We start from the raw sequence: 19,389 nt of genomic DNA on the forward strand, positions 1-19,389 counted from the left end.
CAACAGCATCAATTTTCAATGTATATTGAACTATCCCATATAAAATGGCAGTTTTAGTCAACTCAAAATCAGTCACATTCAAAAACATTGGACTGCCTTTGCTTTTAAAAACTATCACTGAGAATATCATCATATCTAACTCATGTGATTACTAAGTTAACACATAAATAATGTTGAAGAGTTCAAATTTCATGAACAAATAATTGTATCATGACCAAATGAAAAGTAACTCATATTAGAGCATACCACAAATGTCTTTGTTATAGCAGAAGATGTTATCTGTCGGAGTCATGTGCATACACAATGAAATACAAAAAAAAAAAAAAAAAAAAAAAAAAAATAATCGGATTTTTTTTTTTTGGGGGGGGAGATAAAAAAAAAAGCGGAATTCCGCGAATTAGCGGAAAAATCACATCCCTGTTATAATTAATTAAAATGATAATATTAATTAAAAAATATAAAAGATTTATTTACCACTGGCATTTTAACAAAGCACAATATAAATTGGAATGCGTCCACACCGCAGACATGTTGGCCATTTTCTGGCGGTGCAATTGCACTTCATAGTCAATGTAATTGGCACGGGCGGCACGGATGCGTACGATTCGGATAACGCGTTTGTATTTGGAGCGGCACACGGTGCGGCACACTTAAAATCCGCACATTCACATATTCACCAACGTTGAAAAATAAATTCATACATTTGTTCGCACCAGCTCATCGGCTTCGGGAACGGACTGCAAAGTCACACGCTTGGTGTCCTACAGGTTCTGTAGCCACCAGGAGACAGCGGTAAGTGTTTTTGTGTTTCAAACTGTGGATACTGCAATAGTGCTAGCATTAGCTAAAGTATTTAGCAAGGCCGGTGAAAAAGTGGACGTTTTCAAGTTCGCTGATTAATTGAAACAGACGCTTGCTTGCGGCGTTTTTTGCAACATCCTATTTCAGCTATATTCTTTCGGCTTTCATTTTATTTCGTCCGAATCCTAAAAACGGCTATTTTTTGCCATTTTCAGCCAAATATTTTCAGTGGCCGAAAATTCGGTGCATCACTAATCTCCAGTCATTTTGTTCTGCCTCCAGTTTTTTGGGGTGTAATTCCACGGTCGATGACTGGATGGCAGCATCGCCCATCTTCACCGATATTCAAATCAGAAATGCTTCATTCCAATCGATTCCCATCCCTAGTGACAAACAAGTCTACTAAATGCTACTTGATTTATTAGCGCTTCTCCTTCACCTTACAAGGCCCTTAAAGCACTTTACATTTGACTACTCATTGACCTACTGATGCCACAGCATCAGGAGCATCTGGGGGGGTTCAGTATCTTGCTCAAGGATACTTCCACATTTCTTGACCAACTCATCCATTTGAACCTTAAATGGTTGGGCTCATTCGACAGCTAGGGAATTATTTGTCATCTTCGGAAAAATCGCACGCTCGCAGCAAAAGTCCTACATTTTAGAGAGAGATTTTGTGTATTTACTTCCTCTTTCCATGTTTCGTGACAGATTTGAGCCGAATTAAAGTCTCCGATTTTCCTTTCAATTAATTCCACACAGCATTTCAGTATTCAGCATTCACATGCAATTTCTACAAAAAATTGAATTCTCTTGTTGACATTAAAAATGCATATTCCGGACTTTATTTTTTAACTTTTATGTTAGAACAGGACTTCAATCAGTACTTCTACGAGTCTTTTTAATTTCTTTCTTTATTTTAGTGCAGAGTTTGTGTGCTTTTGCTACCTCTGCACCAAGAACTCAAAGCAAAGTCCTCAGTGTGAAGACAAGAGGATGCATTTAGCGTAATAGTGGCGTTGTCGCACGCCTTTCACGTGTCTAATGGAGCGTGTGAAGGCCTCTTTGAAAGCAATTAAAGCAGACACAAGATGCCAACTCTTCTCTCACGCTTCTCAAGCGCCATGATGAAATAAAGAGCTCTCCATCTAACATACATTGTTGACGTCCAGCAGCGAGCTCTTGATTAACAATTCACTTCCAAGCCAAGGAGAAAATTTTTTAAAAAACAGATTCACGCCCGGAGATGAAATGTTTGTTTTGAAGATGTGCCGATGCCAGCGAGTATTTACGTCGTCTTCTGACAAGCAAAGAAGCTAATTAGTTGTCTGCGTAACCCTTTGCTACAGAAGTATCGAAATGTGATGCAACAGTGGTGGAGGGGCAGGGGTTGTGTGGCCCCGGGGCGTAGAATTTCAAAAGAATAATAATAAAAATAAAAAAAAGGGAACACAGTCCATACCGTGATGCTGGTTGATTTCGTCCTTTCTTTGAAGTGTAGGGAAGGAACGCCCTCACAAATGCTAACATGTTCACGTAGGTAAGCTAACACAAAGCAAAATAGAAAACAAATATTGAATGGAAAACAAATATTGTGAATGAGCAGAACAATTGGAAATTGGAATGGGTTTAATCAACTGAGGAATGTGGAAGGAGGAAGTACTGGAGGCTATATGTCACATTTGTTCTCATTTTAGTGTAGAAAATGTGAAATTCTAAAAAAAAAAAGGCGGAATTATTGGAATGTGAAAAATAGTTCACAAGATGTATTGAATAAGCTTAACACTTTGAAGTGGAATATATGGAATTGGTTGAGAAATATGTGAGGAACGACTAATACATTTGAAGTTCTTTGCATTCATTTGGGAATGCTTTCTTGGAAAATGTGGAATACTGAAAAGAAAGAATTTTCCCAAAGCGAATTATAAAAAAGAGCATGTTTTCTGATCATTGCACTTTTTACGAGATTTTCCTAAACAAAGGATTTTATTATGCATAAAAAATATACAAGGTTAACTTAATAGCATAGTTACCATTTTGTTTAAAATCACAAAGTCAATAAAAAATTGACCTTCGTGATTGCTAAAAAGTTCATTTTTTCTTGTTTTCCCAAAATATTCACATATAACCTTGGCAACGATGTTTTTGACCCGTGTTTCACATCTGCTTTTTGTTACGCCACTCCCCAGGAAGAAGACAATATTTCATGCCCCCCCCCCCCCCCTCCCCACACACACATTCACCACCACAACTATAAATAGTATCATTTGTCTAAAAAATTGTTGTTTGTCGCATTCTCTGACAATTAAAGCGCCACTGCCACCTACTGTAGTGGATGTGCCATTACACTTTATTCTAGAACAACAACAACAAAAAGAATACGTTCCCTGGGATCACACGCCGCCCCCGACTCCCTGGCATCGCACCGCGAAAAATGAGGAAGAATTGTCCCATTGCTGAAATGGTCCTGGGCAGATTAGATTGTCATGGCAACAAATACAAGCTGAAATCTGATTGGACAAAAAATATATATCTAAGATCCACAGGAAACACTAACAAATAGACTGTTCGGAATAAACGTTTTCAATTTCATGGAACTAATATAACAATTTAAGTTGTAAATATAGGTCACCCGGAGATACTTTGTAGAAGTTTGTGGAAAAATGTCCTCCCCTCGCAAACCATCTGCGATGATGGCGAACAATTAGCGGCTGATCACCTGCAGCGTCGGGCAGCGGCATGATGGCGGCGAGGGAATCCTCCGGAAGCAGGGGTGCATTTGAATAGCTGGCAGGGGGTTGAGCAATAAGCGACCATCGGGGAGTCCTAAATGTGAATAAATATCCAATTGTTGCCAGTCCGCGTTTTTAATCCCGCCCCCCGTGGAGTCATTTGCATATTTGTGTTTTGACATTGTAGACAGAAACGTGCTGTTTGGGGAAACGGTCTCTTGGGCTTTTGGCACCTAATCAAGCAGGTAATTTACACAAAGAAACATTTACGACGCAGGTGGCTAATCTGCATTCGATGGGGTAACGCCAGAGTCAGCAGGTGGCGCTAAAGTGCATAGAAATTGGATAGCAACATTACTGTTTTGCGTCATACTGCTTTTGGCTCAGTTTTAGCAGTGACAGAATTTGGCCATACTGACTTTGTTTGGCCAATAATAATAATAAAAATAGTAACTCTTAAAAAAGATATGTTTTATAGCTATTTTTAGGAGTTTAGTTGGTCTATGCATTAAATAGGGCGAACCCCCAAAAATGTTGCCTAGCAATAAACCTGAAAATTGTTTTTTGGTTTCATTTGAGCACTTTGACATTCCTTGTTCTTTATTTAGGCGTTTTTGCAATTTTAATATTTTGCGCCATACTGAGTCTAACTGGCTCATTTCATGAATTTATTTGTGTTTTTATTAATGAGCTCTGCGCTTAAACATGATTTTGCTCCTCAAATTCTACCGAGCGCCAAATGTGAACGCTGTGGGAAAAATGGGAGCAATTTGATTGTGTTGTCTATCAGATGGAACTTTGGCGTATGATGATTTGATATAATAAGTCATGATGCCGTTTCCGGATATGAAGTCCACCCCAGTGATGGCTTTTCCATCTAAAAAGTGCTCAAAAGTCAAAGCTGGCAGCATTATGCAGGAGCTTCAGTGTTTGTTGGCGCTAAAAGTCCCTGAGGGGCACAACTCAAGGCCGGTGACAATGGCTGACTGGTCGCAAGGACGACTTTCTGGATAAACAGCATGAAGGGCCTCACACACGCACACACATTATACACATTTATTGTTAAAAATGTCATTTAAATAGTGCCCAGTCGCACTTTGAAGCCTCAGTGGCGAGACAGGCAGCCAGAAGCACACAAAGCGCTCTGCTGGGACCTAAAAGACTCGCAGACCTTGAGTGCAAAACTTTGGACACGTTCAAAAAGCAGGCAAAATGTCATTGGGCAGCACCAAGACTCGCTTTTTTATTGAATTTCCAGAAGAAGAAAAAGGGTGCGGGAGAGAAAAGGCCATCTGCTGGCTCTACGTATTATTGTCAAAATTGCTCTTGGTTGCGTTTGTTGCTTGGCAGAATTTGTGGGACATTTTCATTTGTGTCCCAAAGCCTATTACAAATAAAAATCTAAAATGAGCTCCAACCAATTTCCCTCACAATGACGTTTACTTCCAAAGTGATGCAGGGCAAGCGGACTTTACAGGGAGATTGGCATGAGCAAATGAAATCACTCCCAAAACAGCAACATCGGGAAAAACAAGCATGCGTGTTTGTGATGCCACGGACTTCCGACTTGTCAAATTGACAAATCAGCGTTGTTTCCGGCCACCGATGGCCGCGTTCCAACACTCGCACCCCCACCCCTGCGCACCCAGTGTGTCTCAACTCTCTGAAACGCTTCGGACAACTGAGACAGACACATTACACGCTCGCACCCATCGACGGGAACGAGCGACCGAGGAGCACAAAGGCGAAAGCGCCAGAACTGGAACGCGCGCCCACACGTCGCAAACAGGAAACGGAAACAACGCTGGTGTGTGAAAACCAGGAAGTGGGAAGTCCCGCCTCCTCCGTGGTATATACCCCGTAGAGGTTGAAGCGATTAGTCGACTACTCTGCATCAACGTTTGAAGCTTGAAGTCAAATAATGGCTTATCATGTGTTTTTGTATCTCGTTTTCATATGGACCATCTGCTGCTGCCTTTGCCAGAGTCTGACAAAATGTCCAGTCAACAAGAAGACATAGTCTTCATGCGTCCATGCAGGTCCCAGAGTACCAAAATAACCTAGCTGAGGACGGGCATAGCAGCTAGCCTTGCTAGCTTGGGTGATTCCGATCGCCGCTAGTCTTAAGAAATGTATCGTAGTCAAGGCACAAAGTGAAACTCAACACAAACACAACAGCTCTATGATAACGATGACTTTAATCGTCGTCGAAATCATACGATGCAACGGGCACCAAAAACACAACACTGAAAGCGACATTTGCGACCGTTGTACCGTGCTATAGATATGTCAATGATCTTCTCGATTGATTTCAACTCGACGTTCACCACATTAACTCTTTGCCTGCCAAAAACGTTAAATAACGTTTAGTAAAATCCTATGGAGGAGTGCCAAAGACGTTAAAAGACGTTTGTTTCAAAACAGAGGTGAAACTAACCATTTTCTATTGTTGATTACTCAAAAACGGAATAAGGTAGAAACAAACTTTTTTTTTTCTGATGAAAGATGAGAGTCCAATCTTTCATTTGGTAGTATGTGTGTTTCCATAGTCCAAACACATAATTTTCTGTGGACCTTGAAAGATCAGTCAAAATGCTTAAATCGGCTGGCACCCACGGCATCCCTTTTCTGAAAACGTCTGGCAGTCAAAGAGTTAAAGTTGACTACAAAAAAGTCGTTCAAACCGTAATGCCCAACAATGTTATGTAGTGATGGGAAACATGAAGCCTCATGAAGCACTTACAATAAGTTTTACTCCTCCAGATGGTGCTCTTGGTTTCATTATAAATGCTAGTGCAATGAAAACTGATGACATTTCCACTGCATCTTGAGTGCCATCTGGAGGAGTCCAAAAATATCACAATTGCTTCATGAAGCTTTCATCAAGCTTCATTTGTCCATCACTACAAGTTGGTCATATTTGTTGCCAGGAAGAATTACTTGCGCTCCAAAGCACAATAAAAGAAATAGAAAACTGTATAGCACTACACTAGAGTGTTTCCATGGCGACAAATTTCTCACTTGACGCAAGGTGTTCCGACAAGACCTCCTCGGATGATGAGCCACGCGCTGCTTCAGCAGTGTATGAAAATTGTATCCTGTGTCGCATCCTGGTCTGAGAGTCTTCCCTGCTTGTTTTTGATGGACTCCATTACCCATAAGCCCCCTCTAATCACATGTTGACATGCTCGCCATGGCCTCCGAGCCGCTGGTGGCATTTGTTTGCGGGCGGCTGTGAGGGTCCGTCTAATTCCAGACAAAAGTGGCAACCGCTCAGGACTTGATGACTTGCTATGAATTATTGATGTGTGTGCGGCGTAGCAGGCCAGCAAGTTTCTGCGACAAAAAGGTGCGCTGGCGAGCGCTGACCACAGGGGGCTCCGCTTTTGTGATTATAATTACACTGACATTTGCCACTCACCAATGCGTCAACGAAATGTATTCTGCAAACGCATGACAATGCGGTAAAGCGCTCTTTCATAAGCTCGGCGCTTGCTGTGAAAAAGCAGAAGGATAAGATATAATCCATACAGTACAAAAAAAAAAAAAAAAACTCCAAGGCAACCACCGTTCTCAGAATAAATAAATAAAAAGAATGGAAATAATCCATAAACTCAATATCTCTTTGACTGCCAAAAACGTTAAATAACGTTTAGTAAAATCCTATGGAGGAGTGCCAAAGATGTTAAAAGACGTTTTTTTTTCAAAACAGAGGTGAAACTAACCATTTTCTATTGTTGATTACTCAAAAACTGAATAAGGTAGAAACAAACTTTTTTTTTCTGATGAAAGATGACAGTCCAATCTTTCATTTGGTAGTATGTGTGTTTCCATAGTCCAAACACATAATTTTCTGTGGACCTTGAAAGATCAGTCAAAATGCTTAAAATCGGCTGGCACCCACGGCATCCCTTTTCTGAAAACGTCTGGCAGTCAAAGAGATATAGTTAATGGGAGTCTTAGACACATACTATCATGGTTAATGCTATTGTTCCTCTTGCTGTTTTTCTGTCAAACCGCTGCCTTGTACAATAGAAATAAATAAAACAACTACAACAAGGAATCCGCAGAGGAAATAAAAGTGTGCAACACATCTGGTCAAGCACGCACACACAATGTGCGTATGTGTCGTACGATTGCAAGTTTTATTCGACAACTACCATCTGGCACAATAGAAATCGACAGAAAGGCTAGAAAAAAAAATCCAGGAAATAAAAACCCACAAAGCAAAAAAAAAAAAAAGAAAGTCCATTACTCTAATTGAAATAAGCCACAAGGCCGCCACTAACCTGTAGCCATGCTGGGTGTCCACGCACACGCCCCCATTGAAGCAGGGGTTGACGGGGTAAGCGTCGCAGGGCTGATGAATCTGCTGGCGACCCGGGCAGGCGCAGACGGCGGCCGCCTCCACCGTGACCGTCACCAAACTCATGGAGCCGCAGTCCACCACCGTGGGCGTGTCTCGGACGTCTACCGCGTTGGCGCAGCCGCCCGCCCCGCCGCCGCACTCCGACTGCGGGCACTCATCCACACGCACTTGGTAGACTCGCACCTGCAGGAAGGACTGAAGCTGCAAGGAAGGCAAACACGGAAGTCATTTCTGTCCCTAGAAAATCAAAAAGCAGAACTCTGGGTTTAAGATATGACGTCGTCTGCGCCGCTGCCAGGATGGGGAATGAATTTAGGGTTAAGGTTGAAAAATGATGGTTTGAAGCCAGGGTTGTGGTTTGGAAGTGGCGTTTCTAGCCAGGTTGGGGTTTGAAAACAATTTTAGGGTTTTGATGATCAAAGTAGGGTTTCAAGTCGAGACTGGTGGTTCATGCTAGGTTTTCAAATTGGGGTTTCAAGACACTAATAGTATTTTAAAACAGAGTTTGGAGACTAGTTTAAGGTTTCAAACCAGTGTTACAGTTTCAAAATGGGGCTTTTGTTAGAATAAATGTACAGAAGTGATCCCACATTTACTCTTATAGTATTGCAAAGCATGACTCGCGCTCTTGCAGTTGCAAGGTTTTCAAAGTAGGCTTTCAAGTCACAGTTTGAGTTTAAAGGTCAGGTTTTAAGTCAGGGTTAATGCTTCAAGTTAGTTTTTCCAGCTGCTGTTATAGTACATTGATCTGACTGCTAGGTTAGCTTAGCATTTTGCGTAATTTTACGTAATTTTACATTTGTTGTATTATCACTATTATTTTTCATTTCAAGTCCCACTTGCCATCATGATCCAACCGACCTTCTGTTTGTGTGCCGCCAAATATCCATGCATCTTCTCGGGCTGCAGGAAGGTGGCGCTGCCGCCCGCGCGCACGGCGAAGCGCACGTCCAGCATGCGGCCGGGGACGTCGCTCAGGCCGAAGACGTTGACGTCGGGCGCCGACACCGACAACATCTCTGACAGGAAGTCGGACAGCAGCTCGTAACGGCTGCGCTGCTTGCCCCGCGGCTCCATGAACTCCTTGGCCGTCATGTCTGACACGCGTTGACAAAAAAAAAAAAATGACATTCAAAAGACGCAATCTAACGAGAAGGAAGTTCTACTTTTCCCCCTAATAATTCAAACGGCAATTAAACATGTAATCGTTACAAGAACAAGAATGTGTTTGATAAAAAGGCGGAATGTGATGCAAAGAAAGTTTTTTTCCCTTATTCACTCAAACACCAATTAAATATCACATACATTTTTGAAAGAAAAAAAAGGAACGTGACGATGAGAAATTTACTTTTCTTTAACTCTTTGACTGCCAGACGTTTTCAGAAAAGGGATGCCGTGGGTGCCAGCCGATTTTAAGCATTTTGACTGATCTTTCAAGGTCCACAGAAAATTATGTGTTTGGACTATGGAAACACACATACTACCAAATGAAAGATTGGACTGTCATCTTTCATCAGAAAAAAAAGTTTGTTTCTACCTTATTCCGTTTTTGAGTAATCAACAATAGAAAATGGTTAGTTTCACCTCTGTTTTGAAAAAAAAAACGTCTTTTAACGTCTTTGGCACTCCTCCATAGGATTTTACTAAACGTTATTTAACGTTTTTGGCAGTCAAAGAGTAAAAAAAAAAGAAGAAGTCTATTTCAAGTAAAAAATTCATTGGACACATTTCGTCTCAATAAAAAAAACATCTATCTCAGGGGCGGCCATTTTGTCACTTGCTGTCGACTAAACATGACATCACAGTATGAAAGGGGTCAGCTAACAACCAATCAGTGCTCACCTGTTTTCTGGGTTTGGTCATGTGACATTTGCAAAATGGCTGCCCCCTGAGACGGATTTTGCTGCTTAATTCATTCTCCGCAAACGCATTATAAATCACAATGTCGTGTTTCGACGAGTTGGGCCACATAAAACATATGGTAAAGAAACTTTTTGACTTAAAAAAAAAACATCACAGGAAGCAATCTCTCTCATGCTGGAGCACCAATTGCACTCGTGTTGAAGCAAAGCCATTTCGGAAAACATTTGAATTCAATAAAACCAAAGCTATATGGATGAATTATTGAAAAAGGCTTCTTGTTGTTTGGAATGTTTGTGTGTGCATGTGTGTGCGAATATGTAAATGTGCCAGCTCAAGGTGATTACACTCCGGACAATTTAGCAGCTTAATTTCCAATCACAAGCGCAGAGACCCAGAGACCAGTCAGCTCATGTTTTATTCACCAGCGCGATGTTGGCCAGGCCACCACAGCCAAACAGTCGGGGATAGCTTGTGAAAATGAAGACGCCAATGTCGGGTTCACGTCGGGGTTTCAAGTTGGGCTTTGTTAGTCTTCTAAGCAGGGTTAGTGTTTCGAGTTTGGATTTCAAGCCAGAGTTAATGCTTCAAGTTAGTGTTTTAAGCTTGTGTTGTGGTCTCCGAGTAGGACTTTTAGTCGGGATTAGGCTTTTAAAGTAGGGTTTGAAGACTTGCTTAAGATTTCAAGCCTGAGTTACAGTTTCAAAGTAGGGTTTCAAGTCAGGGTTATTAATGTTTAAGTTTCAAAGTAGGCTTTTAAGACAAGCTTGGAAACTCTTTTCCCGTCCACTTTGCACGTGCGCTTCTTTCGTTTGCTCCTTTTGGTTTTGACGAAGGACAAATGAAGCCAAACAGTGAAGAAGCAAGCAAATAACCAAAAGGGCTTCTTTGAAAGAGGACAACGAGCCAGTGAGGACCAAAACGAAATGCTGTATTTGAAAGAAAAAAACAACAGCAGGCCTAATTTGATTGTTTGTTTCTCTTGACAGCTAATTGACACGCAGCGCGATCTTTGTTGTCGTCTATTGATTGACAGGCTACACGGGAGGCTTTCATCAAGCCCCGTGTAGAAATTGTCGTAAGTGAAACGCGCGTGTACACAAACATGGCACATTTATCTTATGAGTCTAAATGAATGGAATGTAACAAGGAATCGGCATAAATGACTGCGCCGCTTTTGTTTTTGTCTTCTTTTTTTCCCCACTGAGAGAAAAACAAGGATATCAGAGGAAAGGCACGCATCAAAGACACTTCCTCAGCTGGGAGAGATGCGGCAAGCTTTAGTCGCACGCACGCACGGACGCGCACACACACGCGCACGCACGCGCGCGCACGCACACAGTGCTGAGAGTCCTCAACAAGTCAGAGAGAAGTGGAGTGTAAAATTCGAGGGAGCGTTTCATCCTTCATTCATCATCCGCCAGTCCTGACTGTCTTCTTTCATCAGCCACGTTTGGCAACGAACAAACAAAAACAAGCAGCAGGCGGACAAAAGTATTTGGACGCGGATCATAATAAATGCATGACAACTTGCGCGTGTGGACGATAGTAATGGGACACGCCGCTTCTTGCAGCTTCGTGGGTGGAACACAGAGGCAATGCGTTCGTTCGCTCATTCATTCATTTAGTCAGCATCCGTGATTGTCCATCCATCTATCTGTCAATCCATTATCCATCCATCCATTTCCATCCATCCATGACTCTCCATCCATCCCTCCATTCACCCGTCCATCCATCCCATTCTCCATCCATCCATCCACAGACATCCATCTGTCAATCCATTATCCACCCTTCCATGTCCATTCATCCATCCCTCTTATCCATCCATCCATGTTTGTCCATCCATCCATCCATCACCCACCCATTCATCCATCCATTATCATCCATCCATGTTTGTCCATCCATCCATCATTCACCCACCCACCCATCCATCCATCAGTCCATTATCATCCATCCATGATTGTCCATCCATCCCATTATCCATCCATCCATGATTGTCCATCCATCCCATTATCCATCTATCCATGTTTGTCCATCCATCCCATTATCCATCCATCCATGTTTGTCCATCCACCCCATTATCCATCCATCCATGATTGTCCATCCATCCCATTATCCATCTATCCATGTTTGTCCATCCATCCCATTATCCATCCATCCATGTTTGTCCATCCATCCCATTATCCATCCATCCATGTTTGTCCATCCATCCATCACCCACCCACCCATCCATTCATCCATCCATTATCATCCATCCATGATTGTCCATCCATCCATCCCATTATCCCTCCATCCATGTTTGTCCATCCATCCATCACCCACCCACCCATCCAACCATTCATCCATCCATTATCATCCGTCCATGATTGTCCATCCATCCATCCCATTATCCATCCATCCATGTTTGTCCATCCATCCATCATTCACCCACCCACCCATCCATCCATCATTCATTCATCAGTCCATTATCATCCAACCATGTGTGTCCAGCCAACAATCAATTCATCTAACAATAAAACAATCATCCATCCATCTATGCCGCTACAGGTCTAGCTATAAATCGATTTTGATGAATTCATTCACCAATCAACATATCAAACAAACCACCCATCATCCATCCATCCATATGTCAAGAAACTTGTGATGCGTCTAGCCCTCTATCATGCATTATCCATCCATCATTCCATGCATGTAAACTGAGAGCAATTCAGGCAGGATCTTAAAAAGGAGGTCGGACGAGCGGCGAGTGAACGTTGGCGGCAAACGTCAGCTCTTATCCGTCCGTCCGGGCGGAGGAGGACGGACGAGGGCTGACAGGGAGACGGTCGGGAGTAAAGTGGGCTGCGGGGGAAAGCCTGGTAAGTCCTAACACTCTGTGACAGCCTCTGCACCTGGCGCACATCCAAACACACTGCTGCTCTCTCCTCCCTACAGGCTGTGTGCCTCCATCTGAATACATTATCCAGCACACACACTCCAAATGCAGAAAAAATAAAAATAAAGCATTTTAAATGGCATCTGGGGTGGAAGACTTTTTTTAAAGAGGTTTTTGAAGGCTCCCGAGGTTTTGAAAGATGCCTTGAAAGCCGCAAAGTACTCAGCGATACGACAACGCTGCAAGTTACTTCAACAGCTGCTCAAGTTGATTGGACCGCCAAGATGGCAAAAAGCACAAAGACTGATTGAAGAGTCCAATCAAGATGCAAAGGAAGAACAGCGAAGGACTCAAAACTGTTGCTGGAGTTGCAAAATCTTCACGAGCAGGCATACAGAATATCCACAATAATCAATAAAATAATAATGGCTGCTTGAACCCAAAATGGCCAACTTCGACTTTTTGTGGGTCTCCTCGTGAAAGACATGACTACCAAATGTCATGGTTCTGGTTCTGCAGTAAAAACACCCTAAAAATGCAAATGGTGGTTTGAAGTAAAATATCTGACGACTTTCTGTGTCTTTTTGGAAATGGCTTCTCGAGACTCTTTTGTGGGTCTGCTAACGATTGCCGTGCCAACCAAACTTCATCATTCTCAGTGAAAATAGCTTTGGATGCAGAATGTTAAAAAATGATGACAGTAAATCAACCGTAAAATGGTTGACAAACCAAAATTAGACTTGCTGTGTCTTTCCAAGAAAGTCTTTTTGAGACTTTTTTTTTTTAGTTGATCTATTCATGATAGACGCCGCTTCCAAATCTCATGCTGTGAAGTTAAAATATCTTTGAATTTCCCCCAAAATGAAGGTAGGCAAAATCTCTAGGAGAAATCCTAAGACACCTAAAAATGTTTTGGAAAATACTGGAGTTGCTTCAAACCAAAATGGCTGACATCCTGTATCATCTCTTCTTGAGACTTTTTGTGGGTCTACTCATTGATATTTGTGTCTATGGGGGCTGAATTCCTCCCAAAAAGATGATGTCCCTGAGTGAAAGTGGCTCTCGGTGCTGAATCTTCCCATGCTAAGCCGCGGCTAAAAGAACTTCATCCTTCAGGACAGACAGAAGGACACACTGAAAGCAGAAACCATTCAACAGAGCGCACAAGATATTTTCCCAATTTCTCTGCAGTATCGATCCTCGCTCGAGAGAGAGAAATATTTAGGCAATATCTCACTTGACCGTGTCGCCTTTTAAAGGTCAAACTCTCAACAAGAGCACTTCATCAAGTGTTGGTCTTGCGTCGGGGAGCTTTTGTGGACTTTCAAGGACTTTCTGCTTTCTCCGCCTTTTTAACAAAGAGGAGCAAAATAGTGAGGCGGCGAAGGCGGCGAAGGCGGCGGCTGTTGTGCGTTGATGTCGGCGGTTTGCATTAATCTCACGGCGGCGAGTGAAGTCGCGCGCGCGCTTATTGCATTCTGCATTTGTTCCCCGGGAATGGGATTTAGAAAGTCAAGCCGCTCCGTAAGTAAGGCTCCAACTGGAATATTTTCACATGGACTCCGGCACGCTGACAGCCAATCGATGAGAGCGCTTATTATTGCACAACTCATCCGCACTTTCACACTTTCACCTCCAGATGATCTCAAAGTCAGATTTTTGGGGGGATGATTTTCTTTTCCTCTGGATGGAGGCTCATAGTATTACATTTGATTTTTTTTAGTTTAATAGGACACTCCAGACGAGGTCATCGCCTCTAACTAGACAGATTATGGGTGGATCTTTAGATAAAATGAGGGACTTTAATGTCAAATTTCATATATTATTAATCATACTTTTATTTTGGATTTTTTTTTTTTTTTTATAGGCCTAATGGGACGTATGCGACTTTGGAGAGAATTGTCAATAAAAAATGTTGAGTAATATGAATCGTATATGCTGTGTTAATGAATGAAAAAAGAACAAATCAAATGAGGATGTTTTTTCTTGACAATTCTGAAGGTCACGTGACCGAAAGCAGGCCCGAGGGCAGCCCTGAGAATATGGCGTCATGCGTATATTTCCATTTTCCTTGCAGCCCAACTGAGCAATGTTTCCACCGGCTGCTCCATGTCACATTCATCTACCTGCTTGCTGCTTCCGCAAGACAAATCCTTTTATATGCATCGCCGAGGCGCCTTCCTTCCTTCCTTCCTTCCTTCCTTCCTTCCTCCTCCGCCCGCCCGCCCGCCTCTCTTTGGAATGTTCTATTTCAATATCTGAGAGATGGTAAAAGCCCCTCAGCCGTGTCCTATTTCTCGCAGGCAAATGTAAAGTGGAGGAGACGGCGGGAGCTGTCACGTACACCAGGTAACTGTGGTCTGCTTAAATGTGTGTGTGTGTGTGTGTGTGTGAGTGCGTGCGCGCGCACGTGCGTGTGTGTGCGTGTGGTGCCTGCGATCCAAAAATATGCATCATCCTAAATGCGCAACAGTGTCCAATTGGGGAACAGTAATCAACTAACTGGGTAGACTTTTTTTTTGTTTTGATATTCTTTTTCCATATACTTTTAATTTGTTTAGTACAGTATGTTTCTCTATTTTTCTGCATAATTTTACATTTTTATATCATTGTATATATGTCTATATTTCAATGGTATTACAGTTCACGAAAACTAACAAAATAACTAAAACTAAAATTCAAAAGTGCAGAAGAGGCTTAGGGCCAGTGAAGAGGGAAAAAAAAGGTTGGCAGGATTCTAAGTGAGAATTCTCACTTTTTCTCATAATTTTGACATTAAAGTCAGAATTCTGACTAGAATTTTGACTTTAATATCATAATTGTTACTTTCTCACTTTAAAGTCAGAATTCTCACTTTAAAGTGAGAATTATAAAATAGTTTTAATAAAGGCAGAATTCTCATAGGAATTCTCACTTTAGTCAGAATCCAGCCAACCTTTTTTTTCCCTCTTCACTGACCCTAATCCTCTTCTGTAGAAAATACATTTTCATTAATGAATCAGAATCAAAATAAAAATGAGTGCTTTTAAAACAAGAAAAATGTAGTGAAACTGGAAAACACATTCCTAATACTAAAATGACAGAAATTGTGGCCGTACAGAAAAAGAAAGGAGTGTCTAGCAGTCGCTTGCAAAGTGAATTTTAAGATTCTGAGATTTGTACTGTATATATTTTTAAATAGTTTGTATAATTTACATTTGTAACATATTTTTATACAATGTATATATTTTATTTTTACATTTTCAAACACATTTACATACATTTATATCTGTTTTTGCCTTTGTATATTTTGTGAATGGTTTGACATTTTTCGAATCATCGGACTTTTTTTTTTTTTTACCATGTATTGTAATATCGGATTGGGTCTTTCTTACCTGCAAGGCGGAGCGAGGCCGAGCTGTGCACGGCGTCGTCGGGCAGCTCTCGTACGTGCACCGTTACCGCGGAGACGGCGTCGGGCCACACGCCGTCCGACACGCGCACCAGGAACTGATAGTCGCCCGCCGGGGCGTTCTCCTTGATGATCACAAAACCCGTGCGCTTGTTCAAGATGAAGTAGCTGGAAAACAAAACGCAGAAATCTGCAATTAGGTGACAACAAAATGTGAACGTTTTCCACCATTGGAAGCTAATGTGAGATTCATCTCATTAATTGCATAACTATTTGGTCAATAATTACTTGATTCTTTCTTGCATTTGGCTCTTTACAAAAGAGATTTTTTTTTCTACACTCTTGCACGGCCAATAAGAAGTCAACAATGACTGTGTTATATTTGGCATCGACTTCTGCAAAAGTTGCTCCTCGGCATTGGAGCTGCATTGCACGAACATTGCGCGTGAACGTGGCGGTTTAGGCAAAGCGTGACCTTCTCCCGCCTGCCCAAACAACTCCAAAGTCCTCCAGACACTTGTGGGGGTGCGAGCGTGAAGCAATTAGGGCTCGATTGTCTGCGTCCGTCTCGCCCCGGGAACGTCTCTAGGGGGCGCCGCGGGTCAGAGCGTCGCTCGTCCAATTACGGGACGGATGCTCCCGCTCATAAATTAAAACGGTGGCCGCCTGCGGCCCAGCAGCGTGACGGGAGATGTTGAGACAAGGTCGAGGCGAGGCCGCCGACGTGCTGACCCCCTGTTGACCGAGGGAAACCCCTGAGCCTGCCGTGGTTCTCTTTAAGGATGACCTTTCATCATTTCAAGCGCACCTTGCACTTGTGTGTGTGTGTGTGTGTGTGTGTGTGTGTGTGCACGGTCTTAATTAAAATCATCAACTGCAATCAAAGTCTACTGTGATGTGTGTGCTCACTGAACCACACAGCACTGAAACACACACACACAAACACACGCGTTAATTAAGAATGAAAAATAATTGCAAGATACACAAAATAAGGCTACAAATAATATTCCTCTGTTTATCTGTCCATCAACTATCCATCTACTCACCCATCAATCATTTATTTATTCATTTATCCATCCATCTGTTCATCATTCATCTATCATCTTTAATTTATCCCTCATCCAAAGATCCGCCCATCGGTCCGTTCATCCATCCATCCATCTTTTCATCTATCCATCCTCTTTAATTTATTCATCATCCATCCACCCGTACGTATGTCCATCCATCTGTTCATCATCCATCTATCATCTTTAATTTATTCATCATCCATCCATCCATTAACTTTTATTTATCCTTTATTCATTTTTAGCCGTTCATCAATCATCCATTCAGTCATCATTTTTAATGTCTCCATCATCCATCCATCCATTCATCTGTCCATTCCTCCATCCATCCATCCATCCATCCATTCAAACACTCGTCCGTCCATCCGCCCATCCTTCATCTATCATCCACTCATCATCTTTATTAACCATTATTCATTCTTTGGCATCCATCCGCCCACTTACGTATTCATTTTAACTGACATATTAAAATTAATTTTCTTTTCTTTTTTTTTAGTTGATGTTAATTTACAATCAAACCCCCTCCCTCCATCTCGGGTTCCAGGTTTGCAGTTCCAGTCATTGTTGGATTTTTTTTGAGTTATTGTATTATTTTGCATTTTCGCTGTTTGCTGGTATTTTGTTTTGAGTTTAAATGCAGCGCGGCATGAATTTATGAGAAAATTAATTAATGTATTAATCGATTATTTTTTTAACTGTATTTACAAATGTGTTATTCAATTTCATTCCTATTTCCATTCATTTATTCACACGTTATTAAAACACTTGTATCACCAATGATGATGATGATGATTATTTATTGAATTGTTATGTATTTATGGTCACGTGTTTTGGTTTGCGTGCGAACGAATAACACCGGCGCCGCAAACTTTTCCTGCGGACCGACAACGACGGCAAATAAAATTGGAGCAGCCCCGCCAAACTGAAGCGGACGGACGAGTGAGGCGTTGACGAGGTGTTAACGAGGCTTTAAAGTACAACCTCCTCCTCCTCCTCCTCCTCCTCCTCCTCCTCCGCCTCCTCCTCCGCCGAGCTTCCTTTCGGAGGATAAAACAGAAAAAGGGATGAAAACACTCCATCGCGCGCTTTTACGATGTCTTTTATGCCCCGTTTTAGTGTTTACTCCATTTCCCGCAGTGAATCAACGTCCCCGCGGGACAATGATAGACGGCGGCAGTAAGGCGCTAAGGTGGAAGGCTGACAAACGAGCCAAGACGACGTTTTCTCGTACAGGTAATTACTTTGTTTGATTAGGGAGGAGACTCGTCATCAGCGGTGGACAGTAATCAAGTCGATTTACTCAAGTATTTGACGTTACTGGTTGCTAAGATTGTAATGTGCTGCTGGATTATCCTGTTTATCTTAATTGTCTGACGACGATCATTTTATTTTGTACAAATGGTGGCTATAAAAAGTCTACACACCCCTATTCATATGCCAATTTATTGTGACGTAATTTGACTAAACAAAAAGGAGCAGCTGAATGCCACATAACACATTTTGCTGCCATAAAAAAATACTTTGAAGACTTCTGCAGTTTTAAAATCAACAACTTGTGAACTATTACTCAATAAATGCATCGATAGATACTTTATTTATCCACATGAGAGATTCACAGGGAAGGTTTTAAGTGACAGCAAGCATTTATATCTGCTCATAAAAAAAAAAAGGTGCGAGGGAAGCAGCCCAATAAAACACGAGGACACGGAAAGCGCGGCGCGATGAACTACGATGTGCTTCCCGTTAAAGCGATCGTTTCTTTACGAAGCTGACAAAGATCAACGGGAGATGAAGCTTCATAATCCAGAAATAAAGAAGAAAGAATGAAAGAAAGAAGAACGGAGAAAACGGGAAGGAAAGGATGCAATCTGAGGCTGCCCACTAATCCTACATGGCTTGAAAAGTTTGTGAAATAGCTTTTATTGAAGAAAAAAAAAAAGTAGATGATTTTGACCATTTTTTCCTGGGTGTGCAGGGAAGGATGGGTGCACCAACTCTGAGGATTTTGAAGGGGGTGCGTGACTTCAAAATTTTGGTGAAAGGAAGTTATGCACAAAACCCACGAGGGCAAGCGGTACAGAAAATGGACAGATGGATAAAATAAGTATGTAAGGGTGTGCCAAATCTTTTGGGATGTAGAAGGGGGTGCGTGGCCTCTGATATATCTATTTTTTCTTTTTTGTAATTCTGGACTTGTTTTTTAATCAAACAAGTGACAAGGGCGAGCGCCTTGAAAAGTTTAGGAAAACCACCAATAAAATAGGTGATACCTGCAGGCTGTCTTTTGACCTTTTTCA

The 19,389-nt window shown here is 41.9% G+C and overlaps 1 protein-coding gene across 3 annotated transcripts in view; it reads right to left on the minus strand.

Moving 5' to 3' along the window:
- Positions 1 to 19,389, minus strand: part of LOC144050810 (neural-cadherin) — a 219,107-nt gene that overhangs the window by 49,552 nt on the left and 150,166 nt on the right. For 2 of the 3 annotated variants that reach the window (XM_077564418.1, XM_077564421.1), the window contains exons 25-27: positions 16,012 to 16,196; positions 8,764 to 8,999; positions 7,823 to 8,103 (exon numbers count right to left, since the gene is read on the minus strand). In XM_077564418.1, the coding sequence (XP_077420544.1) occupies positions 7,823 to 8,103; positions 8,764 to 8,999; positions 16,012 to 16,196 (702 nt within the window). The remainder of the gene's footprint in view (positions 1 to 7,822; positions 8,104 to 8,763; positions 9,000 to 16,011; positions 16,197 to 19,389) is intronic. The other variant, XM_077564419.1, reaches the window with a different exon arrangement.

This window comes from Vanacampus margaritifer, chromosome 4, assembly GCF_051991255.1.
Source record: "Vanacampus margaritifer isolate UIUO_Vmar chromosome 4, RoL_Vmar_1.0, whole genome shotgun sequence".
Lineage (NCBI taxonomy): Eukaryota > Metazoa > Chordata > Actinopteri > Syngnathiformes > Syngnathidae > Vanacampus > Vanacampus margaritifer.